At 39.8% G+C, this 27,509-nt stretch overlaps 1 protein-coding gene across 2 annotated transcripts in view; it reads right to left on the bottom strand.

The window, feature by feature from the left end:
* Positions 1-25,363, bottom strand: part of RpS2 (ribosomal protein S2) — a 52,336-nt gene extending 26,973 nt beyond the window's left edge. The window contains exons 1-2 of one of the 2 annotated variants that reach the window (XM_053787754.1): positions 25,289-25,363; positions 1,699-1,912 (exon numbers count right to left, since the gene is read on the bottom strand). In XM_053787754.1, the coding sequence (XP_053643729.1) occupies positions 1,699-1,911 (213 nt within the window). In that variant the 5' untranslated portion in view covers position 1,912; positions 25,289-25,363. Of the gene's footprint in view, positions 1-1,698; positions 1,913-18,265; positions 18,417-25,288 lie in introns of those variants that run through there. The other variant, XM_053787753.1, reaches the window with a different exon arrangement.
* Between the last annotated feature and the right edge of the window lie 2,146 nt (positions 25,364-27,509).

Below are 27,509 nucleotides of genomic sequence, written 5' to 3'. Positions count from 1 at the left end.
TTCATTGTGTTTGGTGCTTGTAGATTGAGTGCAACTGCAGTGGTTGAGGCAGCGGTTGAGGGAGTGGTTGAGGCAGCGGTTGAGGCAGTGGTAGAGGCAGTGGTTGAGGCAGCAGTTGAGGCAGTGGTATTTAATAACATACATGTTAATAAAAAAATGTTATTAATAATATGTATTATCATTAATAACATAGATATTATTAAATACCACTGCCTCAACCATTCCAGTTGCACTCAATCTACAAGCACCAAACACAATGAATTATTGTGAAATGTTTGGAAGAGCACAGAGACTATTGCTCACTCCAGCATAAACAAGACCACACTGACTGAGGATGCCTCAACCCTCATATTTTTGTACAATTTCCTTCTTCAGTTCTATAGCAGCAGCAGCAGCAGCAGCAGCAGCAGCAGCAGCAGCAGCAGCAGCAGCAGCAGCAGCAGCAGCAGCAGCAGCAGCAGCAGCAGCAGCAGCAGCAGCAGCAGCAGCAGCAGCAGCAGCAGCAGCAGCAGCAGCAGCAGCAGCAGCAGCAGCAGCAGCAGCAGCAGCAGCAGCAGCAGCAGCAGCAGCAGCAGCAGCAGCAGCAGCAGCAGCAGCAGCAGCAGCAGCAGCAGCAGCAGCAGCAGCAGCAGCAGCAGCAGCAGCAGCAGCAGCAGCAGCAGCAGCAGCAGCAGCAGCAGCAGCAGCAGCAGCAGCAGCAGCAGCAGCAGCAGCAGCAGCAGCAGCAGCAGCAGCAGCAGCAGCAGCAGCAGCAGCAGCAGCAGCAGCAGCAGCAGCAGCAGCAGCAGCAGCAGCAGCAGCAGCAGCAGCAGCAGCAGCAGCAGCAGCAGCAGCAGCAGCAGCAGCAGCAGCAGCAGCAGCAGCAGCAGCAGCAGCAGCAGCAGCAGCAGCAGCAGCAGCAGCAGCAGCAGCAGCAGCAGCAGCAGCAGCAGCAGCAGCAGCAGCAGCAGCAGCAGCAGCAGCAGCAGCAGCAGCAGCAGCAGCAGCAGCAGCAGCAGCAGCAGCAGCAGCAGCAGCAGCAGCAGCAGCAGCAGCAGCAGCAGCAGCAGCAGCAGCAGCAGCAGCAGCAGCAGCAGCAGCAGCAGCAGCAGCAGCAGCAGCAGCAGCAGCAGCAGCAGCAGCAGCAGCAGCAGCAGCAGCAGCAGCAGCAGCAGCAGCAGCAGCAGCAGCAGCAGCAGCAGCAGCAGCAGCAGCAGCAGTAGTAGTAGTTTGATTCTTTGCCGTGTTCAAGAGTAAACATATGATGTCACTGTCCAATACCTGTCCGAATGGCCATTCCAATATGCAGTCATGAATGGGTTGACATTATTTATACTGTAGTTTAATAGCAAATAATGAACAAACAAAACACTCACCACACTGAGTGGTGGGAGGGCTGGCTGCCAGTTGCGGGGATTGGAGGGAGGGTAGTAGGGACTCGCGGGCGGCGGGAAACTTAAATATGATTTGGCGCCTGGGAATTTGGCAGCTGGGAATTTGGCGGTTGGGAATTTGGCGGTTAGGAATTCGCAAATGTGTGAAGCCCACGAAAGTTGAAATCGCGAATGTTGAGGGAGACCTGTATACAATAGGTGGGCTGGAGGGGAATAATCACACATTTGAAAATATGAATACTGTATCTAATTAAAATAAATATCATGTATACTGTGTAAGTAATTCAAAGGTACGGGCCTAAATATCCATGATTTAGTTTCCTACCTTGATAGGAAGGGAGAAAAGATAGATTTCCTCTAGACTCCTGATCTTTGCATCCTTTACAAGACGTCCAAGCTTCGTTATTGGTACCCATTCCTTCTCATTCTCTTTGCCACGACCACGGCCACGGCCACGACCACGGCCACGACCACGTCCTCGTCCACGGGTGCCGAAGCCACCTCTGAAGCCTCCACGGCCAGATCCGGAGTCTGCCATTCTATAAAACCAAAGCCCACAGATATTAAACAAAATTCAGACAGGGTTTTCCAAAAAAATATTTGGTATCTTAGAGAAATTAGCCAAAATATGTACCTCATCCTTATACCATACTGTGGTTTGATTTCAACACCCACAAAATATCCTCCCCCCCCCCCCCGGTGTTTCATCTAGCCCGCATTATTGTAAACAGTCGTACTTTTTTTTAACTCTTTCACTGTCAATACCCCTGCCCACAAACTTGCTCTCAGTATCAAAGAATTAAAAAAAAAAATTCTTATGGTAATGACACTAAAATTATGAAATTTGATGGAAAACTTAGGAATTACACTCGCCAAGTTAGTGGTCTCAGCGATATATGTATATGTATCGTCGATTTCATCCAATTTGAGCCATATTTTCAGCCAATTCCATTGTTCCAATCAACCAAACTCATAGCTATTTCCCTAGAACTCCATTTGTTCTAACAATTAAGTACAAGAAACTGCCCATTTTAACTATCCAATAAAATGGTCAGAAATTGGCAATTCGGCCAATTTCACATAAATTTCAAAAGATGCCAAATTCAAAATAGGGTCCAGAATAAACAATGCAGACATTCCTGGCACTAAAATAACATTTTCTCTGTTCATTAGTCACATCTTCAGGCCCCTCCTATGTTACTCTTGCTTTCCATTTTGAATTTTTATTCACACAAAAAAAACAGACACTGTTATGCAGGCTACTGCATTATTGTAATAATTGTATAAATAATGTTAACCCATTTGTGACTGCGTATTAGACTGGCCAGTTGGACACGTATTGGACCGTGACGTCATTTATTTACTCTTGGACACTGGCAAAAATCAAAGATTTCTGCTATTTTGAGGTCAATTTCAAGGTACTTTTCATCGTGAAACCAATCAAAATCATCTCTATTTCTGTAATATGTATTCCATTCTATCAAATGAGACCAAGAAATCGCAAATAGTACAACTATAAAAAACGTACGAAAAAAACACTGCAGAGTCGGTTTTAATCGAAAATTACAGTCTCAGCTTTTTCTTATTATGCACTGTGTGCTGCAGGATTTGTTTTATGTGGTGCACATACCACATACATGTATTCTGTCATATCTAGGCCCAAATTTACCACTCACAGCTTATCAGAGTGAGCTGAGCTCATGGCACAGAACCACGGTTTGGACCCTCGACTCAAAGCCGTATTATTATTATAATAAAAAAAGAAGCGCTAAGCCACAAGGACTATACAGCGCTGCACTCAAAGCCGTAGAACTATGGCACGGACCCTGAAAGGGTTAAGGTCACTAGGTCAGCGAGCTTAAACCAGTGGGAGAAATGGATCTGCCTCGCATAGGCAAGTAGGCCTGTTGCAGTGTTCCTTCTTTTTTTATGTTATGTCTTCGATAAAGCTAAGTGTGATATTATTGTTTTATTCATCATCTATCATTGTTTTCTAGGTAGAGAAATGTATATTTCAAGTAGAAAACATTTTTTTTAATACCTTTGGGTGTCTCAAACGGATTAAATGGATTTCCATTATTTGTGGAAAATTAATTCGGAATTCATCAGATTCGGGTTTAGTCACTCTCTCTGGAATGGATTAATTACGAAAATAGGGGGTCCAGTGTATTTGTGTATACCTGGATAAACTTACATACGAAAGGAATAATTTTCTAGTTACCCCCAGTAATATTATATTGTACCCATTTTCTCTGGTGTTGGACTACAAGTCACCTGGCTACATCTCATATTTATGTTAATTTATTCTACTGTGGGATGTATTTATCATGTTTATATGTTACGTAGAGTGTTTATTATATAATTTTGAAAAAAATATAGATGGATTAGTGGAAGTGTCTATATTAACGTATTATATGACTGTGAACCCTTAAACTGTCCAAACGTAGATATACATTCATGTGCATAGTGCTCCGAATGTACATCTACATTTTTTTTTACATTTGAAAGCATAACAAAACGTAGATCTACATTTGAACAGTTTAAGGGATAATACGCCCAAGAGATAATGTATTATTAACCCTTTCAGAGTCCGTGCCGTAGATCTACGGCTTTACATTGAGGGTCCAAACCGCAGATTTACGCCACGAGCTCAGTTCACTCTGATAAGCTGTGAGCGGTAAATTTGGGCCTAGATATGAGAGAATACATCTATGTGGTATGTGTGCACCACATAAAACAAATCCTGCAGCACACAGTGCATGAGAGGGGAAAAACTGAGACCATAATTTGATTAAAACAGCGACTTTGCAGTGTTTTTACGTATGTTTTTTATAGTTGTATTTGTAATTTCTTGGTCTCATCTGATAGAATGGAAGATATATTACAGAAATAGAGATAATTTTGATTGTTTTTTGTACTGAAAATGGCTTGAAACTGAGCTCAAAGTAGCAGAAATGTTAAATTTTTGCCAGTGTTCAAGAGCAAACAAATGACCTCAAACGTCTAATACACGCCAGCTGATGGGTCTAATATACGTTCACAAATGTGGTGATATTATTTATACAATTATTACAATATTGCAAAACAGTAAATCTTCTATTTTTTTGTTTGAATAAAAATTCATTATGTGAATAAAAAATCAAAATGGAATTCATTTGTAAAGGCTGAAAATGTAACTAATGAACAGAGGAAATGTTAGTTTAGTGCCAGGAATGCCTGCATTGTTTATTCTGGACACTATTTTGAAACTGGAATAGTATTTTGAACTTTGCACTAAATTGGCCAAATTACCAATTTCCGATCACTTTATTTAGTAGTTGAAACAGTAGACTTGGCGATTTCTTGTACTCAATCAACAGAAGTAATTCTAGTGAAATAGCTAAGAATTTGGTCGACTGGAATAATGTAATTGGCCTAAAATGGGAGTCAAAGTCGGCAAAATCGCTGATGCATAAATATCACTGACATCAAAATACGCAAGAGCATAATTTTGTCAATTTTCCATCAAATTTCGTACTTTTTGTTTTAATACCTTCAGAAAAAAGATTCTCTACCATTTCATAAGAAAATAACAAAATTACTTTTTGAAAGTTCTTGGACCCTGGTGCACACTTTGAAATTTGGCCTCTGGACCCTGAAAGGGTTAATATGACCTCAAGAGGAGAGAGAGACTTAGTGATTTTCATGTATACCTGCATGCCAGCATAGTGCGTAAGTATATTTAGGTACAGGTACACGTTAGTATAATTATCAGAGTACATACAAAATATGCAATAACTTTAAAACACTTTGAAATTTTTGTAAATTTCCAGACCATAGATAGATGTGCTTATGGAGAATGTAAACAAACTGGGTGGGGCATGCTGTATTACAAAGACCACTCGCCGTATAGCAAATTTTGGTCATAACTTGAAATCACCATATTAGTGGAATGCTTTATGGCAAAATGCCGTAAAGCAGGGTCCTACTGTGTATGTCCTATACATACCTATTATAAAGTTTAACTGATAAATTATGCACAGTAAGTGGAGAATTATCACTTTTTTACTGATAGGAAGGACTCTGTGGTCTCTCTTAGGCTTTGAAGAACTGCTAGCTTCTCTACTTTGTGTTTTGGGACCATTACTATGCAAAATTAAAAGGTATTTTTTGGGTCACTGTAAACTGTAGAAAACCGAAACCGTGGATACTGAATCGAGTGGATACAAGGGTTCTACTGTACCATACACACTTAGAAACAAGAGGCTAATGTTAGTCTGACAATGCTTGGAAAGCAGCAGCTATCAATATTTTAGTTCCATTTCTGTGAATGGAGTCTCTCCTAAAAGAATACCAGGAACTTAAGTAAGCAATTACATATTCATCATGATACTTTTAACTTTATGCCTTCCTTTCACTGGGACACCAGAAATGCACTGCATAATGATATAGAGCACTATTACAAGAAACACTATACAGCCTCTCCTCACTTAACGACGGAGTTCCGTTCCTAAGACCACATCATTAAACAAATTCATCACTACCTGAGGAGCATACTATAATGGTAGTGAGTTTGTGTCAACCATTTTTGATAATGTTTTAATGTCACCTTTGCACCATTTATAACATTTCTGGTATATATTTAAATGTTTATACAGTAGTGTACTGTATATTAAACAGAATAGAGGAAATCAGCACTAATAAACATTATTTAGGTATGAATATTGGTCAGAGAGCCCGTCATAAGTCTGAGACGTCAGTAAACGAATACGTTGCTAAGTGAGGAGAGGCTGTACTGAATTAGTGTAACAGCTGTGCACAACCCATTCACTTTCCAGAATCCCCAAATTAAAATTGTGTCCAAATTTAAAAAAGAAAAACCATACCATGCACAGTGCACATATATCTACCCAATAATGTAACACAATACCAGCACTAACAGGGTCATCAGCACATAGTTGACAAAATTATGTAAACACACTGGTACAAATGTTTCACATTACTACTATTTTAATATTTATGTACATATATACAGGTACTGATCATGTTCTTCAAATTACTGAAGTCTGGAAATCCTTGAAACACAGCTCCATACACAGTGGTGTTTTACTCTCTACACAAAGCATGTATCTCTGCACTTTGGTAAGTGTCTTGTGTGTACACAGACATAACGTCTCTTCTTTTCTGTAGCAAACACTGTCATTAGAAAGTGATCAGTAACCTTTAACCCTTAAATGGTCCAAAAGTATATATATGTTTTTTCAACATCTGAAAGTATGTAAAAAAATGTAATTTTTTTTTTTGTTTTACATGTGAAAACGTGTAAAAAAAACTTTTATCTACATTTTTTTTGTTATATTTGAAAATATGTAAAAAAAAAAGCAGATCTACTTTTGTAGCACTACGAATTTGAACGTCGATCTGTTTGGACCGTTTAAGGGTTAAACAAGAGGGTATTCAGTGATCGTCTCATATTTCCAGCATCATGAGCATCATTTTCATTCGTTATATGTCTGAAACCAAAGAACTCATCATTTCCATAATTCTTGCTGCTTGAGCTGTCACTAAGGCATAAAACTCTTCCAATTCACCTGGGAGTAAGCCTTTGCATACATGTGGTATGAAGTCCCACAATCCACTACCCTGGGACTGAGGTATACTGCACACACTGGCTGCAGACCAGCCCTCTTGTGCCAAACTGAAGCTGCTAAAATATATGCATAGATGTACACGAGGGACCCTAGCATCAATGACATAGATCTACATGACTGCCACTCAAAGGGTTAAAATCAGGGTTATTTTTATCAGCGAATATAATTAGGTTGGGATAAGTTACTAGGACGAACTCTTACCATTTCCGTTATTCATAACAAATGGCTACCTCCATAGTTGCCATACTGTTCAATTCCTTTAGCATGAAGTACAGATCATAAAATACAGGTTATTCATCCAGCCTCCCTATCAGAGCTTCACCAATTTTTTTTAACACACCGCTTGTCTCACACTGAAGTAGGGTAACCCAAAAATAGAAAAACAAACTTTCACCATCACTAATTCCATCATTTGCTTGCGAGTCATGCTTATTATTGAGTTTATTTAGGTATAGGCATGCCTAAGTACAATTATCATACAAAGTTTAACCTGTAAATTGCCTAGAATAACAAAAAAAAATGGTCAGTGGTCACAAAAGGTCACACGGTCCTGAGCTGCTTTGGGGATTAGTGCGGAAGGTTACAAAGCCATGGCTTGCTTCTGTGGTGTTTTAAAATCTGAGGTTAGTGTGCTGAAGGAGGAGGTCCTACTTCTCCAGGAGGAAATTAGGAGGTTGAAGGTTCACCTCAATGGGTTTGGGAGTGAGTGTGAGTTGGCTGGAGTAGGTGAGGGGAATGAAGCTACCAGCAGTGAGGGTGTCACTAGCTGCAAGGAGGCTGAAGGTGGTGAGGACGAAAAGGATCCCAGCAGTGAGAAGCAGTCCAGCACCTGCTACAAGTGGCAAGTGGTTCCCAGTAATGGGAGGAGCATCAAAATAAGGAAAGTTAAGTGAGAAGATTTGAAGGTAGGAAATCGCTTCTCTGTTCTTCAGGACGACTGTACGTCAGTGGTCAGTGAAGGTAAAGTACTACCTCTCCTGCTAATAAAGGTAAGCACGTTCTTTTGGTTGGTGACTCACAGGTAAGATATATGGACCGTGCTTTCTGTAATAGGAATAAGAAGGTGAGACTGTTTTCCTGGAGCTGGTGCTGGTGACAGTCAACAGATTGGATAATATGTCAGGTAATGGGAACAAGCCCATTATCTGTCTCAGTGCTGGTGGAAATGATATTGGGAAGGTATGAGAGAAGAGCTGCTAGATAAGTACAGGTCAGCTATAGATTTAATTAGGTCTAAGGGAAGGATCCCAATCTTATGTAGCATCCTTCCTAGAAAGGGAGTGGGCAATGAATGGATGTCTAGGGAAATTGGTGTAAATTGCTGTCTAGACAGATACTGCAAGGAACTTGCAATCCCATTCATTTACAACTGGGAAAACTTTTATGGTAAACATGATATGTATGCAAGGGATGGGGTACATCTACCTGGGGCAGGGGTGGTAGTATTTGGCAACTATATCAAGAGGGACATTGCTGACATGTCTAAGATTTTAAAATTATAGAAGATAAGAGGTATGGGTGTGTGTGGGAAACAGTCAGTTTGCATCACTAGGGTTGAAAACAGTAAATGTTTAAAAGACATTATTCATCATAAAGTTACAAATAAAGGCATTGGATCAGGTCAGCAAACAAAGGGAGAAGCAGAAGGCAGCGAGAGATTAGCTCCCTTAACCCTTTCAGGGTTTCAGCCGTACCAGTACGGCTTACGCACCAGGGTTTTTGACGTACTAGTATGCCTAAATTCTAGCGCCCTCAAATCCAGTGAGAGAAAGCTGGTAGGCCTACATATGAAAGAATGAGTCTATGTGGTCAGTGTGCACGGTATAAAAAAAAATCCTGCAGCACACAGTGCGTAATGAGAAAAAAAAAACTTTGACCGTGTTTTTGGATTAAAACAGCGACTTTGCACTGTATTTTCATATGGTATTTATTGTTGTATTCTAGCTTTCCTGGTCTCATTTTATAGAATGGTAGACATATTACAGAAATTGAGATGATTTTGACTGGTTTTACAAAGAAAACTACCTTGAAATTGCGCTTAAAGTAGCAGAAATATTTGATTTTTACCAAAGTTCAAAAGTAAACAAATCATGCTATGCGTCCAATACATGTCAACTGGTGAGTCTAATATTCTTTCACAAATGCACTGATAATATTTATACCATTTCTACACCAATGCAGTAGTCTGCATAACAGTAAATCTTCTATTTTTTTTTTGTGAGAATAAAAATTCAAAGTGGAAAGCAAAAGAATGTAAGAGGGGCATGGGGACGTGAGTAACGAACAGAGGAAATGTTATTTTAGTGCCAGGAATGCCTTTCTTGTTTATTCTGGACCCTATTCGGAAATTGGTATTTTTTGAAATTTGTATGACACTGGCAAAATTGCTAAATTCTGATCACTGTATTGGATAGCTGAAATCGGTAAATGGGTGGTTTCTTGTACTCATTCGATAGAAAAAATGGAGTTCTAGCGAAATAGTTATGATTTGTTGACAAGTACACTGGAATTGGCCGAAAATAGGGCTCAAAGTGGGCAAAATCGCCGATGCGTAAACATCGTCGAGACCGCTAACTTTGCGAGAGCATAATTCCCTCAGTTTTCCATCAAATTTCGTACTTTTGGTGTCATTATGATCGGGAAAAGATCCTCGTATCTTTTCATAAGAAAAAATAATTTTTTTCTTTTTTGAAATTTGGCCGAGCCTGAGAACAAGTTTCTAAGAGGGCCTGTCAACCCTGAAAGGGTTAAGGTTTACTATACTAATAGCAGGAGTGTAAGAAATAACATAGATGAGCTAAGATTAATTGCATGTGCAGGAAACATAGATGATATTGCTATAACAGAGACCTGGCTCAATCTGAATGTCACATACAAGGCTATAAATTATTCCACACTGATAGGGTCAACAGGAAGGGTAGTGGAGAAGCAATGTATGTCAGAGATAATATAACTGTTGTGTTAGACAAGATATAAAATTAGAGGCGTCAGCCACTGAATCTGTTTGGTTACAGTGTCTCGAGTGCCATGAAAAACTTATCTTGCGTGTAATTTACAGGCCCCCAAACCTTGATAGGGAGTGCAGTAAGCTTCTATGGGACAAAATTTGTAAGGCATCTACACATGAAAATGATGTGTTAATGGGAAATTTTAACCTTAGACAACTTGACTGGAGCAATTTAACAAGAAATTTAGAGTCAAGCAACTTTCTTGATACGATTCAGGATTGCTTTTTTAAAACAGTTTGCGAGTGAACCAACTAGAGGAAATAACCTGCTTGACTTGGTTCTTGCCAGCAGGGAATCACTAATTAAATGATCTTGAGGTTAATGATGAGCTTGGGGAAAGTGATCACATATCACTGTTGTAATACATTTATCATGGAATTACCCTAATAATGGCAATCAAGTCTCCGTCGCTGACTTCCCCTTGGCTGAGTTCATAGGACTGAGAAATTACCTGGGTGGGCTGAACTGGAATGACCTGACTATGGGTCAAGTAGGTGGTAATGGTTGCCGATATGACATTTACCAGAGCATAGTTCTAGCTGCTCACACAACTTATGTTCCAAATAGGGAAATCAGATCAAACAAAAATGATCCTAAATGGATAAACAATAGATTAAAACTTCTCATTGGTCAAGAGAGGAATATATAGTTGAATAGAAAAAGAGGGGCAGTTAAGAAATCAATACATATATGTATTCAGTTAAAAAGAAATAAAAAAGGGAATAAGAAAATCAGAGATTACGAGGTTAAAGTTGTAAGGGAATCGAACACTAACCCAAAAGGATTCTTTCAGGTGCAGTGGAACCCCGAGCTTTGGCTGTAATCCGTTCCAGGAGCTAGGCCTAAAGTTGAAATGGCCTGAAGTCAAAGCAGTATTTCACAAAAGAAATAATGTAAATCCAATCAATCTGTTCCACCCAAAAATATTCACAATTTTTTTTTTTTTAAGAATAAATACCATAGTTTTACATACAGAAAACAATGAGAAATAAATATAAAGCACTAATTTTAATGGATAAATGAACATTTAAATAAGTTTTACCTTTATTGAAGACTTGTTGGCATATGAGAAATGCAGGAGTTTGTTTGGAGGCAGGACAAGATAGTCCTTCAATATGACACTAATATCTACTCTACAGCTTATTTATCTATCACAATTCATCTAATATGACATAATAAACAATATTAATAACATAGAAACATGACATATACTCTAGAATGACTGGTGGTGTTGTGTTGTGTTGTTGAGTATACAAGGGGCACTGAGAGCATAAGCATAAGCAGCAGCAGAAGCGGCGGTGTTGTCAGTCACCCTATACACCTCAAACAACAATGGAGGAGTTAAGTTTTGTGGCGTCATTTTTCTATCGCTTAATCGCTTACATACTTGCTACACTGTTAATACTACACTTTATCACTGGCTGGCGCTATAGTGTTTATCAACTCGGGCTGCTTTAGTACTGTACATATCGTAGAATCACTGAAGGCGGCACATTCTCCCTCTCTCTTCCTCCTCCACTTCGGTACTTTGCTACAATTTCTTTCTTCAATTCTATTATGTTTCTCACTTTCTTTACCAAAGGGCTGCCACTAGGAAGTTTCTTTGGACCCATGGTGGCTTATTTCACAGTCACAATCAATAAACAAGCACTAAACACAATGAATTTATCGTGAAATGTTTGGATGAGCATGTACGGTAATGTTCACTCAAGGATAAACAAAGCTAGACTGGCTCACATTGCCTGCGTGGGCAGGCAGATGGGTCTGGTGTGCCTGCCGAAACACGGGGCACAGGGCGAAACTCGGGACAAAATTTAGCCGAAAAAAGCAGTCTAAACTCAAAGCGGCCGATACTCAGAGCGGTCGAAACTCAGGGTTCCACCGTATACAGAAATACGATTTGGCACAAGATAGGCCCACTCAAAAGTTACTCAGGTCAGCTCACCAACAGTGATAAGGAAATGTGTAGAAGTTTTAATACTTACTTCCTCTTACTTTTTACATAGGAAGATACTAGCGATATTCCAGAAACAATAAATTATGCAGAACAGGACAACAATAAACTATGCACAATTAGGGTCACAAGTGACATGGTCCTTAGACAATTAGATAAATTAAAACCTAACAAATCCCCAGGCCCTGATGAACTGTATGCAAGGGTTCTAAAGTTGCGTAAAGAGGAGCTTAGTAAACCTTAGGCTAATCTTTTGAACATATCACTACATAAGAACGTAAGAAAGAAGGAAACACTGCAACAGGCCTACTGGCCTATGCGAGGCACCTCCAATTCTCGTACCGGCTTAAGCCAATGCCTTGACCTAGTGAGGTCAGACACCTCACTTAGGGGAGGAGCAGTGCATCCAACCTAGTAGCACAAGCTAGTCAGGTCCAACTCACACCCACCCACGCCCACTCATGTATTTATCCAACCTATTTTTAAAACTACATAACGTCTTAGTGTCTGTGACGGTACTCGGGAGTTTGTTCCACTCATCCACAAGTCTATTACCAAACCAGTGCTTTCCTATATCCTTCCTGAATCTGAATTTTTCCAATTTAAAGCCATTTCTGCGAGTTCTGTCTGTTAGATATTTTTAGCATGCTATTTACATCCCCTTTATTAATTCCTGTTTTCCATTTATACACCTCAATCATATCCTCCCTAATTCTATGCCTTTCTAGAGAGTGCAGGTTCAGGGCTCTCAGTCTATCCTCATAGGGAAGATTTCTGATACATGGGATCAACTTTGTCATCCTCCTTCGTACGTTTTCAAGTGCATTTATATCCTTTCTGTAATACGGTGCCAGATAAGTGGAAAATGGCAAATGTGATACCTATTTTCAAAGCAGGTGACAGGACCTTAGCTTCAAAGTGAGAAAATTCATGGAATCAATAATTGTCGAGGCAATTCATAGCCATCTTGAAAAGCATAAACTGATCAATGAATCTCAGCACGGTTTTACAAGAGGGTGTTCCTGGCTTACAAATTTATTAACTTTTTCACAAAGGTATTTGAGGAGTTAAATCATGGTAATGAATATGATATTGTGTATATGGACTTCAGTAAGGCTTTTGATAGAGTCCCACACCAGAGACTATTGAGGAAAACTAAGACACACGGAATAGGAGAATTTTTTTCCTGGATAGAGGTGTGGTTGACAGATGGGTGGCAGTGTTTGCATAACTGGGGAGAAATCAGTGGGGAAGCGTCACAAATGGTGTTCCACAGGGATCAGTGTTGGGCCCCTTGTTCACAATCTACACGAATGACAGAGATGAGGGAATAAATAGCGATAAAAGGAAGTTTGCCGATGACACCAAAATAGGCCGTCCAATTCATTCTGACGGGGACATTAAAGCACTCCAGGAAGATTTGAATAGACTGATAAGTAGCATATGCAGTTTAACCCTAAACTGTCCAAACGTAGATCTACGTTCGCTCGCGTAGCGCTCCAAACGTAGATCTACGTTTTTTTCTTTCTTATGGGGAAAATCAAGGTCGGAGTGCTACGCGTGCAAACGTAGATCTACGTTTGGACAGTTTAACCCTTTGACTGTCACGGCTGTATATATACATCTTACGAGGTACCGTGTTTAACGTATATATACTCATAAATTCTAGCGGCTTCAAATCAAGAACGAGAAAGCTGGTAGGCCCACATGTAAGAGAACGGGTCAGTGTGGTCAGTGTGCACCATATAAAAAAAATCCTGTGCATAATGAGAAAAAAAACTGACAATTTCAAAATTAGGTCCAGAATGAACAATGCAGACATTCCTGGCTCTAAAATAACATTTTCTTTGTTCATCAGTCATGTCTCCAGGCCCCTCTGATATTACTCTTGCTTTCTATTTTGAATTTTTATTCAAACAAAAAATAGAAGATTTACTATTATGCAGACTACAGTGGACCCCCGCATAGCGACCTTAATCCGTGCAAGAGGGCTGGCTGTTATGCGAAATGTTCGGTATGCGAATGAATTTTCCCCATAAGAAATAATGGAAATCAAATTAATCCGTGCAAGACACCCAAAAGTATGAAAAAAAAATTTTTACCACATGAAATATACATTTTCCTACACACAAAGAGAAGGATACATGCACAATAGTAGAGTAGTACATGCACAATATATATTGTGCATGTACTACTCTACTAAATTAAGAATAAATGACACTTACCTTTATTGAAGATGCAGCAATGACTGATGAGACACTGTGTCCTGGGAGTGCCTTTTCCTCCTGAGTACTGTAGGTCCTGTTTGGTATTTTCTTCCAGAACAGGCCTTATCACACTGTGTATGCCACTACGATTCTTAAATCTCTCAAACCAACCTTTGCTGGCTCTAAATTCACCAATATGAGCACTAGTTCCAGGCATTTTCCCTGTTCACCTGGGTGTTAGTCGACTGGTGTGGGTTGCATCCTGGGAGACAAGATTAAGGACCCCAATGGAAATAAGTTAGACAGTCTTCGATGACACTGACTTTTTTGGGTTATCCTGGGTGGCAAATCCTCTGGGGTTAATTGTTTCTTGGTATTCTCAATAAGCCACACCAACAACGGTGGTACAGCAGCTGACGGTGGTACAGCAGCAACAGACGATGCTACAGCAGCAACAGACGATGCTACAGCAGCAGCAGACGATGCTACAGCAGCAACTGACGATGTTACAGCAGTAGCAGACGATGCTACAGCAGCAGCAGCAGACGATGCTACAGCAGCAGCAGCAGCTGACGGTGGTACAGCAGCAACAGACGATGCTACAGCAGCAACAGACGATGCTACAGCAGCAGCAGACGGTACTACAGCAGCAGCAGACGGTACTACAGCAGCAGCAGCAGCTGACGGTGGTACAGCAGCAGCAGCAGCAGCTGACGGTGGTACAGCAGCAGCAGCTGACAGTGCAGCAGCAGCTGACGGTGGTACAGCAGCAGCAGCAGCTGTACCACCAATAGTAGCGATGGTTGATTGGGGTTTATTATACAACCTGGTCAGCTCGGAGACACGCACTCCACTTTCATACTTATCAATGATCTTTTTCTTCATCTCCATAGTAATTCTCACCCTTATTGCTGTAGGGTTGGCACTAGAAGCTTTCTTGGGGCCCATGGTCACTTATTTTCCAGAAAAAATCACCAAAAACACTGTAATAATACGAAATGTTCCGATTGTATGCTTGGATGTTACCGCAGAGGCTGGCTGGTAAACAATGCCACCGGCGGAACATGTGAGCGTGGCTCAGGCCGCACATTGGACGCGTCTCGGACGAAGGGCGTTGAGCGGGTTTTTGGGCGGTATGTGAGGCAAAATTTTTGCGATCAAAGTGTCCGGTATGCGGATTGTACGGTATGCGATGCGTCCGGTATGCGGGGGTCCACTGTACTGCAATACTGTAATAATTGTATACATAACATCAACCCAATCATGACTGCATATTAGAATGGCTAGTTGGACATTTATTGGACAATGACATCATTTGTTTACTCTTGAACACTGGCAAAAATCAAACATTTTCCCTAATTTGAGCTCCATTTCCAGGTTCTTTTTATAGTCAAATCAATCGAAGTCACCTCTATTTCTATAACATGTTTTCCATTCTGTCAAATGAGACCAAGAAAACGAGAATACAACCATAAATACTATACTGTACGAAAATAGACCACAAAGTCGGCATTTTAATTATGAAAAAAAAACTGACCGCTTTTTTTTTTAATTAAAATGACGACTTTGTGGTCTATTTTCGTACAGTATAGTATTTATGGTTGTATTCTCGTTTTCTTGGTCTCATTTCACAGAATGGAAAACATGTTATAGAAATAGAGGTGATTTCGATTGATTTGACTATAAAAAGAACCTGGAAATGGAGCTCAAATTAGGGAAAATGTTTGATTTTTGCCAGTGTTCAAGAGTAAACAAATGATGTCATTGTCCAATAAATGTCCAACTAGCCATTCTAATATGCAGTCATGATTGGGTTGATGTTATGTATACAATTATTACAGTATTGCAGTAGTCTGCATAATAGTAAATCTTCTATTTTTTGTTTGAATAAAAATTCAAAATAGAAAGCAAGAGTAATATCAGAGGGGCCTGGAGACATGACTGATGAACAAAGAAAATGTTATTTTAGAGCCAGGAATGTCTGCATTGTTCATTCTGGACCTAATTTTGAAATTGTCATATTTTTTAATTTTCATGAAATTGGCCAAATTGCAAATTTCTGACCACGTTATTGGGTAGGTGAAATTGGTAAATGGGCAGTTTCTTGTACTCAATCGATAGAAAAAATGGAGTTCTAAAGAAATAGCTATGCATTTGGTCGACTGGAACACTTGAATTAGCCTAAAATAGGGCTCAAAGTGTGCGAAATCACCGATTTGTAAATATCGCTGAGGTCGCTAACTTCGCGAGAGCGTAATTCTGTCAGTTTTCCATCAAATTTCGTTTTTTTGGTGTCATTACAATGGGGAAAAGATTCTCTATCATTTCATAAGAAAAAAATATTTTTTTTTTTAAATTTTGCGACACCAGGAGACACCTCAGGACTGGGGATTGCGACAGTCAAGGGGGTTAAGGGTTAATATAGACAAATGCAAATTTCTAAATAATGGACAGGAAAATAACCATGCCACATATAAATTAAAAAATGTAGATCTTAATATTACCGAATGCAAAAAGGATTTGGGGGTTCTAGTTAGCAGTAATCTAAAACCAAGACAACAGTGCATAACTGTTTGCATTAAAGTAAAGAGAATCCTTGGCTTCATATCAATAAGTATAAATAATAGAGTCCTCAGGTTGTTCTTCAACTCTATACATCTTTGGTTAGGCCTCCATTTAGATTATGCTACACACTTTTGGTCACCATATTACAGAATGGATATAAATGCTCTGGAAAATGTACAAAGGAGGATGACAAAGTTGATCACATATCAGAAATCTTCCCTATGGGGATAGACTGAGGGCCCTGAATCTGTACTCTCTGGAAAAGGCATAGAATTAGGGGGGATATGACTGAGGTATATAAACGGAAGACAGGAATAAATAAAGGGGATATAAATAGCATGCTAAAAATATCTAGCCTAGACAGGACTCGCAGCAATGGCTTTAAGTTGGAAAAATTCAGATTCAGGAAGGATATAAGAAAGCACTGTTTGTAGACGAGTGGAACAAACTCCCAAGTACCGTCGTAGAAGCTAAGACGTTGTGTAGTTTTAAAAACAGGTTAGATAAATACATGAGTGGGTGTAGGTGGGTGAGAGTTGGACCTGACTAGCTTGTGCTATTAGGTCAGATGCCATGCTCCTTCCTTAAGCGAATGTGACCTGACCTGACTAGGTTGGGGCACTGGCTTAAGCCGGTGGGAGACTTGGACCTGCCTCGCATGGGCCAGTAGGACTGCTGCAGTGTTCCTTCTTTCTTATGTTCTTATCTCCTGAGATGCATATCAATCAGATAACTGCTGCAGCATACGGGCGACTGGCAAACCTAAGAATAGCATTCCAATACCTCAGTAAAGAATCGTTCAAGACTGTACACCATATATATCAGGCCCATATTGGAGTATGCAATACCAGTTTGGAATCCACACCTGGTCAAGCACATCAAAAAATTAGAGAAAGTGCAAAGGTTTGCAACAAGACTAGTCCCAGAGCTAAGGGGATTGTCCTACGAAGAGAGGTTAAGGGAAATCAGCCTGACGACACTGGAGGACAGGAGGGTCAAGGAAAACATGATAATGACATAAAATACTGTGAGGAATTGACAAGGTGGACAAAGACAGGATGTTCCAGAGATGGGACACAGAAACAAGGGGTCACAATTGAAAGCTGAAGACTCCTATGAGTCAGAGATATTTTACGAAGTATTTCTTCAGTCAGAGTTGTCAGAAAGTTTAACAGCCTAGAAAGTGTTGTAGTGGAGGCAGAAACCATACATAGTTTTAAGATGAGGTTTGATAAAGCTCATGGAGCAGGAAGAGAGAGGACCCAGTAGCAATCAGTGAAGAGGCAGGACCAAGAGCTATGACTCGACCCCTGCAACCACAAATAGGTATGTACGTACATATGTGCACGTGTGTGCACACACACATAAACAGTACTTTATGTATATTTAACCTAGGATAACCCAATTAAGCCAAACAATGCGAATTACTGCAAAGATCTGCCTAATAATCATCAGGTATCCTCTTTAATACATCACTTTAAATAGTTATCTTGGCAGAGATGTGTAAGAGGGCCTTAGTGATACCTACCAGTATTTACAAAACAGGAGACAGGTCCTTAGCTTCTGAAGGTAGAGCACTACAGCCAAACAGACAACCAAAGTTCCCAGGTGTTTACTGCAGGATGAGAGTAACCACACGAAGTCGTGTTAAACAGTCTGGTGGTGCACCAACTTCATAACTATGAAGAATAACAAATTAGTGACCAGGAATACGAACTTTAAAGTCGTATGTTATACATGCCATACATATCATTTCACAGAGATGAAGTGTATACACAAATCCAGAACCATGTCATCACCATCCCAAAAACCACCCGAGAAAAAATAATGACAAAAACTTAGTTTTAAGAACATAAGAACGAAGGAACACTGCAGCAGGCCTACTGCCCCATGCGAGGGAGGTCCAAGTCTCCTACCGGCTTAAGCCAATGCACCCAACCTAGTCAGGTCAGGTCACATTGACTTAAGGGAGGAACACGGCAACCGACCTGGTAGCACAAGCTATCAGGTCCAACTCACACCCACCCACATCCACTCATGTATTTATCCAACCTATTTTTAAAGCTACACAACGTTCTGGCCTCTATAACTGTACTTGGGAGTTTGTTCCACTCATCCACAACTCTATTACCAAACCAGTACTTTCCTATATCCTTCCTGAATCTGAGTTTTTCCAACTTAAAACCATTGCTGCAAGTCCTGTCTAGGCTAGATATTTTCAGCACACTATTTACATCCCCTTTATTTATTCCTGTCTTCCATTTATACACCTCAATCATATCCCCCTTAATTTTACGTCTTTCTAGAGTGCAGATTCAGGGCCCTTAGTCTATCCTCATAGGGAAGGTTTCTGATACATGGGATCAACTTTGTCATCCTCCTTTGTACATTTTCCAGAGCATTTATATCCATTCTGTAATACGGTGACCAAAACTGTGCAGCATAATCTAAATGAGGCCTAACCAAGGATGTATAGAGTTGAAGAACAACCTGAGGACTCCTATTATTTATGCCTCTTGATATGAAGCCAAGGATTCTATTAGCTTTATTGCGAACACTCATGCACTGTTGTCTTGGTTTCAGATTACTGCTAACCAGAACTCCTTATTCTTTTTCGCAATCCGTAATATTAAGATCTACATTATTTAGTTTATATGTGGCATGGTTACTGTCCTGTCCAACATTTAGAACTTTGCATTTGTCTATATTAAACTGCATCTGCCACTTCTCCGACCACTGCATCAGTCTATTCAAATCTTCCTGGAGTGCTCGAATGTCCTCGTCAGAATGAATTCGATGGCCTATTTTGGCGTCATCGGCAAACTTGCTGATGTTGCTCTTTATGCCCTCATCTATGTCGTTTATGTAGATTGTGAACAGCAGGGGGCCCAACACTGACCCCTGTGGAACACTGCTCGTGACGCTTCCCCACTCTGATTTCTCCCCATTTATGCAAACTCTCTGCTGCCTATTTGTCAACCATGCCTCTATCCAGGAAAAAATTTCTCCTCCTATTCCATGTGCCTTAATTTTCCTCAATAGTCTCTGATGTGGGACCCTGTCAAAAGCCTTACTGAAGTCCATATACACAATATCATATTCATTACCATGATCTACCTCCTCAAATACCTTAGTGAAAAAAGTTAATAAATTCGTAAGGCAGGAACACCCCTTTGTAAAACCATGCTGAGATTCATTGATTAATTTATGTTTTTCAAGTTGGCTACGAACTGCCTCGGCAATTATTGATTCCATAAATTTTCCCACTATGGAGGTTAGGCTTATTGGTCTATAGTTTGAAGCTAAGGACCTGTCACCTGCTTTGAAAATAGGTATCACATTTGCCATTTTCCACTTATCTGGCACCATGCCAGTTTGTAGTGATACGTTGAAAAGATTACCCGAAGGTTTGCTAAGCTCCTCTTTACATTCCTTTAGAACCCTTGCATACAGTTCATCAGGGCCTGGGGATTTGTTAGGTTTTAATTTATCTATTTGCCTAAGGACCATGTCACTTGTGACCCTAATCGTGCAGTTTATTATCGTCCTGTTCTACATATTTTATCACTTCTGGAGTATCGCTGGTATCCTCCTGTGTAAAAACTGAGAGGAAGTATGTGTTAAAAATTCTACACATTTCCTTATCACTGTCAGTGAGGTGACCCGAGGAACTTTTGAGTGGGCCTATCTTGTCACTGATCTTACTTCTGTATACCTGAAAGAATGCTTTTGGGTTAGTCTTCGATTCTCTTGCAACTTTAACCTCATAATCTCTTTTTGCTTTTCTAATTCCCTCTTTTATTTCTCTCTTTAACTGAATATATCGATTTCTTAATTGCCCCTCTCCTCTTTTGATTTGCCTATACAGTGGACCCTCGACCAGCGATGCCATCGATTAACGATAAATCTGACTAGCGATACATTTTATCACAAAAATTTTGCCTCGATTAGCGCTAAAAAACTCGACCAACACTATTCGTTCCGTCTGAGACGCGTCCACTTCTGGCCAGTGTTTACAAGCCAGCCAGCCACCGCGGTCGCTTCCAAGCATACAATCGGAACATTTCATATTATCACAGCCTTTTTAGTGATTGCACCTGCAAAATAAGTCACCATGGGCCCCAAGAAAGCTTCTAGTGCCAACCCTACAGCAAAAACGGTGAGAATTACTATGGATATGAAGAAAGAGATCATTGCTAAGTATGAAAGTGGAGTGCGTGTCTCCGAGCTGGCCAGGCTGTACACAAAACCCCAATCAACTATCGCTACTATTGTGGCCAAGAAAACAGCAATCAAGGAAGCTGTTCTTGCCAAAGGTGCAACTATGTTTTCGAAACTGAGATCACAAGTGATAAAAGATGTTGAGAGACTGTTATTGGTATGGATAAACAAAAAACAGATAGCAGGAGATAGCATCTCTCAAGCGATCATATGTGAAAAGGCTAGGAAGTTGCATGACGATTTAATTAGAAAAATGCCAGCAACTAGTGGTGATGTGAGTGAATTTAAGGCCGGCAAAGGTTGGTTTGAGAGATTTAAGAATCGTAGTGGCATACATAGTGTGATAAGGCATGGTGAGGCTGCCAGTTTGGACCAAAAAGCAGCTGAAAAATATGTGCAGGAATTCAAGGAGTACATAGACAGTGAAAGACTGAAACCTGAACAAGTGTTTAATGGTGACACTGACAATGTTGTGAACCACTTTAGGAAAGTCATAAAGGAACGAGAGGTACAAGTAACTATGGACAGATATTTTGTGCGACAGAGTCCAGTGACTCTGAAGCTGGTCCTAGTGGCATTAAAAGAACAAGGGAAGTAACCCCAGAAAAAGACTTGCTGCCTCAAGTGCTATGGAAGGGGATTTCCCTTCTAAACACTAACACCTCTCCCCTCCTCCCATCCCATCAATCATCACCAGATCTTCAATAAAGGTAAGTGTCATGTAACTGTGCATGTAATCTTCAGTTTGTGTGTATTAAAATTAATATTTCATGTGGTAAATAAATTTTTTTTTCAATACTTTTGGGTGTCTTGCACGGATTAATTTGATTTCCATTATTTCTTATGGGGAAAATTAACTTGACTAACGATAATTTTGACTAACGATGAGCTCTCAGGAACGGATTAATATCGCTGGTTGAGGGTCCACTGTATATGAATCTCTTTTGACCAATCAGATATTTTAATCTATTGTTCATCCATTTAGGATCATTTTTGTTTGATATGATTTCCCTATTTGGAACATAATTTGACTGAGCAGCTAGAACTATGCCCTGGAAAGCATCATATCGGCAACCATCACCACCTACCTGACCCTTAGTCAGGTCATTCCAGTTCAGCCCACCCAAGTAATTTTTCAGTCCTATGAAATCAGCCAAGTGAAAGTCAGGGACGGAGACTTGATTGCCATTATTAGGGGAATTCCATGATATATTAAAACTGAGTGATTTGTGATCACTTTCCCCAAGCTCATCATTAACCTCAAGAGTATTAATTAGTGTTTCCCTACTGGCAAGAACCAAGTCAAGGAGGTTATTTCCCCTAGTTGGCTCTGTCACAAACTGTTTTAAAAAACAATCCTGGATCGTATCAAGTCACCTGACTCTAAATTTCTTGTCAAATTGCTCCAGTCAATCTGTCTATAGCTGAAATCTCCCATTAGCACAACATTTTTGTATGTAGATGCCTTACGAATTTCGTCCCATAGAAGTTTACTGCACTCCCTATCAAGATTTGGGGCCCTGTAAATCACACCCAAAATTAGTTTTTCTCAGCCCTCGAGAAGCTGTAACCAAACAGATTTAGTGGCTGACGCTTCTAATTTTATATCTTGTCTAACACAACAATTTAAATTGTCTCTGACATACATCGCTACTCCACCACCCTTCCTGTTGACCCTGTCAGTGTGGAATAATTTATAGCCTTGTATGTGACATTCAGAGGGCATCTCTCTATCTTTCAGATTGAGCCAGGTCTCTGTTATAGCAATAATATCTATGTTTCCTGCACTTGCAATTAATCTTAGCTCTTTAATGTGGGTTTGAAAACTGCACTCTACAGTTTCTAAAAGTAGATTGGACGGGTATAAGGATGGGAGTGGTTGGGCATGAGGAGGACCTGATTAGCATAGGTCATATGCAATGCTCCTCTCTTCTTATACTCTTATGAACAAGGAAGTCAAGTCAATCACATGTGAAATGCAAGGAACAAGTCCATAACAGATGCACAGTCCATCTTTTAACAAATCCCTCCCGCTGATTTGTAATAAATGTACTCTGTTTACCATTTAAAAATGATAAAGTAAACTCTGCAACATCTGGCAAAATGCAGGAATCAATATTTCATGCCAGGAAATGTCCGAACAATCTTTCAAAGACTTAGAAATTACAGAAAAACTTAAATTGTTGCATATAAAATCTTTGCCTGATAAATTTATCAGAGATGAAGGTAAAAATAGGTTAAAATATCCCATACTTTAAAACAAAAATAATCAAAAGAAGAGATTAAAGTTTGCCAAAGATGCAAATGCTATTCAACATATGAATTGGGAGGACACATTTAGAAAGGTTTGGAGTTGTTAAATGTGGCAAAAAAAAAAAAAAAATAACCCTGGCGGGTTAATATTAATCAGTAACACTAGACAAACTAAGAAAAACAAGCTGTCTGTATTGCTCATTTTCTAACAAGATCCTTAGGTTCCCACCAGGATGCGACATACACATCAACTAACTCCTTGGCATCACTTGCCAATTGGTATTACATTCATGGAGCAGTAGTAAACCTGTAGGGAGTTATAAACCAACGTAGGTAATGGGAGGCAATCAAGCTGAAGCCAAGGAAAGGGAGGTCATATGCAACTCCTAGAATCTGAGTTCCTCACCAACATAAAACGTACCTCCACTGACGAGCTTGCTGACTTGTAGAAAATAGCACTTGCAAAAAAAAAAAATCTACATATCCAAACAGGGATCCATAATTAATAAGTACATAATAATTAGTACTGGGCCTCCTTTGTTCACTATCTACACAGACACATTGTAAAATAAATTGCAAAAAGAAGTTTGATACAAAGCTGCCAAATAATTTCCAAGGACATCGAGGAGCTTCATGCACGTTAATGGATTGATGATTATGTTGACCATGCAAGGTTTTAATCCAAGGGCACAAAATAACCAGTGAACTTACAGACTTAATAATATGGACATAATCTGAATGTGGAAGATGTGGGAATTCTAGCTAGCAGAAATCTATAGCCAAGAACAACTGCCCACAACAGAAATGCTAGATACTGGTCATCTCATTGACATACCAAAGACTCCAACCAGTCATAAGTAGCCTCTTCAACTACTGGATTATATTCAGGGAAAGGGAGGGGAAGGGCTAAACCCATGGGAGCCATACAGCACATGGGGGAATGCTATTACTACTAAATTTTGCACTTTACTCCTTAAACATATTTCTCTCCACTGTCATCATTAACATCATACTAATAATTAACAATTTCTGGGGTAAAGAGCTGTCAGCTTCTACTTTGTGACAAGACCAGAAGTAGACGGAAATAAGCCACTCTTGACTTTTTTGGGGGGTTATCCTAGGTAATGTACATTATGTATGATAATCATATTTGTGTGTATCTGTTCCTAAATAAACTTACTTATTCACTCCTGGTCGTACCACCATTGCTGTCTCCCTTCAAAACTGGAAAATGATCCTCTATTATCACTCTAATGTCAATGGTTGAAGCTAGCTTGGCTTCAAAATCTAGTTGCACAGGTTATTACATTCATGGAGGGAGCGCTAAACTCTTAAGGGTCCTAGTGCCTTGGGGAATGAAAGTCATCCAAGCACCGGTCCCATGCCTCGGATCAAGAGCCCCTCACCATCATCGAGGAACCTGCCGGAGCCAGCTGGTAGGACGTAGGTCAGGCCCATAAGGCGAGCCAGAAATTTAGCATTCAAGTTGTAGGGGTAACAAGGACACAAATGAGAAAGGTTAGGTTCGAGGACCTACCATGTGTGGGCTAGTAGGCCTACAACTGTGCTCCTATATTCTTACTTTTATTTTCACTTTCGCAAATGATGCCGAGAAGCCACCGTTGTTGTTATTGCAACTTGCCCAAAACTGCATACAAATGCTTCTACTAATGCGCCCATTTAATGTGTCAACCATTAAGTGTAATTGTGAAGGATCGGAGGGTAATAAAATTGTTCGACTTTGTTAACTTGCATTACTCATAAAAAAAATTATAAGTCTAAAACCTAACAGTGCAGATTACCTTAAGCAAATTTTTATTAAGGTCGCATAGGTTTTATACAGTGATTTAACATATATAAAGTCAATGACATGTTTTCCATTGGGCAGCATGGTACACGGAACCTCTTCTCATGAACATCCTATCTCATACAATATCGATGACATATAAGCAAGATAAGTGGTCTGTACACATAAATAACTTCCTTCACATGCTTTATAACACAGTCATTGATATTTCAAACAACCTACAAAGCCGATGATGTGTTAAAAAACACGATACAAAACATAGGTACTCACGTAGAGGACTTATAACGAATGAAAGAGTGGGATGGAGGAACTCGAACTCATACTGTATGTTTACCTGTAAGACCTTTTAAAATGTTTTACTGTCAAGCATATGAAAATGTTTATATCACCAAATACCCAAGCACCTTTAAAAATATTTAGCTATTATATGAATAAAATCAGGAATCATATATGTGATCAACTTACGCTTATTTATAATTATCATAACATTGCTAGAATTATAGGAACAAGCCGAGCACCAGACAGAAAACTAGCTGGTAGGGTAAACTTGTATATTTATTTATTTATTTATTTATTTATTTATTTATTTAGTAATTTAAGCATACATACAGAGGTACAAAAAATACAGGTAACAGCAGCACGCCGAAGCCACTTATATGCATAGCATTACGGGCTGGCTTAAAATTAACTTAAGATTAACTAAGCAATGATGAAATCAGTGATAAGACATTATTGTAAACAGATAACTATAAAGCACAAATGAGTATTACAAAGACAGGTCATATGGTTGCTTGCACTGCTGTACATTCAGTCGAATGGAGTATTCTGTTAGGTAGTGTATTTAAAAAAATAATAAAGTTAGATTGGGTCCTAGGTTTAACATTTGTGTGATATAATTGTGAGTAACATATAGGATATACAATTTATAAGGTTCAGTTATTCAGTATTTATTTGGTTTTGAGTAAGTGAACTTTGAGAAGAGACTTGAATTTATAAACAGGTAGTGTTTCTTTTATATTTACAGGTAATGAATTCCAGATTTTAGGGCCTTTTATGTGCATTGAGTTTTTGCATAGCGTGAGATGGACACGAGGAACATCAAAGAGTGATCTGTGCCTTGTGTTATGGTCATGTGTTCTGTTGAGGTTGGCAAGGAGATGTTTGAGGGGAGGGTTAATATCAGAGTTAAGTGTTCTATGTATGTAATAGGTGCAATAATAAGTATGGATGTTTTGTATGGTGAGTAGGTTGAGTGTTTTGAATATTGGTGGAGTGTGTTGCCTGTAGTGAGAATTTGTTATCATTCTAACTGCAGCCTTTTGTTGGGTAATTAGTGGTCTGAGATAAGATAAGATAAGATTTCGTTCGGATTTTTAACCCCGGAGGGTTGGCCACCCAGGATAACCCAAGAAAGTCAGTGCGTCATCGAGGACTGTCTAACTTATTTCCATTGGGGTCCTTAATCTTGTCCCCCAGGATGCGACCCACACCAGTCGACTAACACCCAGGTACCTATTTGCTGCTAAGTGAACAGGACAACAGGTGTAAGGAAACGTGTCGAAATGTTTCCACCCGCCGGGAATCGAACCCGGGCCCTCCGTGTGTGAAGCGGGAGCTTTAGCCACCAGGCCACCACAAATTCCATAGGTGAGATAGGGGTAAATAAGAGAGTGATAAAGGGCCAGGAGGGCTGACTGTGGAACATAGTACCGTATCTTCGATAGTATGCCTACAGTCTTGGAAATTTTCTTAGAAATTTGTTGTATATGTGTATGAAATTTGAGTCTATTATCGAGGTGGATTCCTAGGAATTTTCCCTCTGTTAGCTTTGTGATAGGTGATCCGTTTATTGTTATGTTAAGAGGTACATCTGTAGCTCTGTTACCAAACTGAATGAAGTAGGTTTTGTCAATGTTTAGTGTAAGTTTGTTAGTCCTCATCCAGGTAGATATTTTCTGTAATTCGGTGTTTACAGTATTGGCTAGCGTGACTGGGCTCGGGTGAGAGAAGACGTATGTAGTGTCATCTGCAAAAAGTGTGAGTTTGAGTAATTGCGAAGCATTTGGTAGGTCATTTATGTATAGGAGAAAGAGAAGAGGGCCAAGGACACTTCCCTGTGCGACACCAACTGTAATTGGTTGTGCGGAAGAGCTTGCCCCATTTGCGTACACATATTGGCTTCTGTTGCTGAGGTAAGACTTGAGGTAGTTGAGGGAGTGCCCTCTTATACCATAGTGTGACAATTTTACGTGGAGCAAGTCATGGTCAACTGTATCAAAAGCTTTACGTAAGTCAATGAAGATCCCCAGTGGGACTTCTTTTTTCTCTATTGCAGTGTATTGCAGTGTTCTAGCATGTGTATAATAGCATCATTAGTATTTTTGTTAGGCCTGAATCCAAATTGGCAGGGGTTGAGAATGTTTTGGGAGATGAGGTAGGAGTAGATTCGTTTATGAATTAATTTTTCGAAGATTTTTGAGAGAGGGTGTAA

The sequence above is a fragment of the Cherax quadricarinatus genome, chromosome 47, assembly GCF_038502225.1.
Source record: "Cherax quadricarinatus isolate ZL_2023a chromosome 47, ASM3850222v1, whole genome shotgun sequence".
Taxonomy (NCBI): domain Eukaryota; kingdom Metazoa; phylum Arthropoda; class Malacostraca; order Decapoda; family Parastacidae; genus Cherax; species Cherax quadricarinatus.
This window is presented reverse-complemented; position numbering and strand designations above follow the sequence as displayed.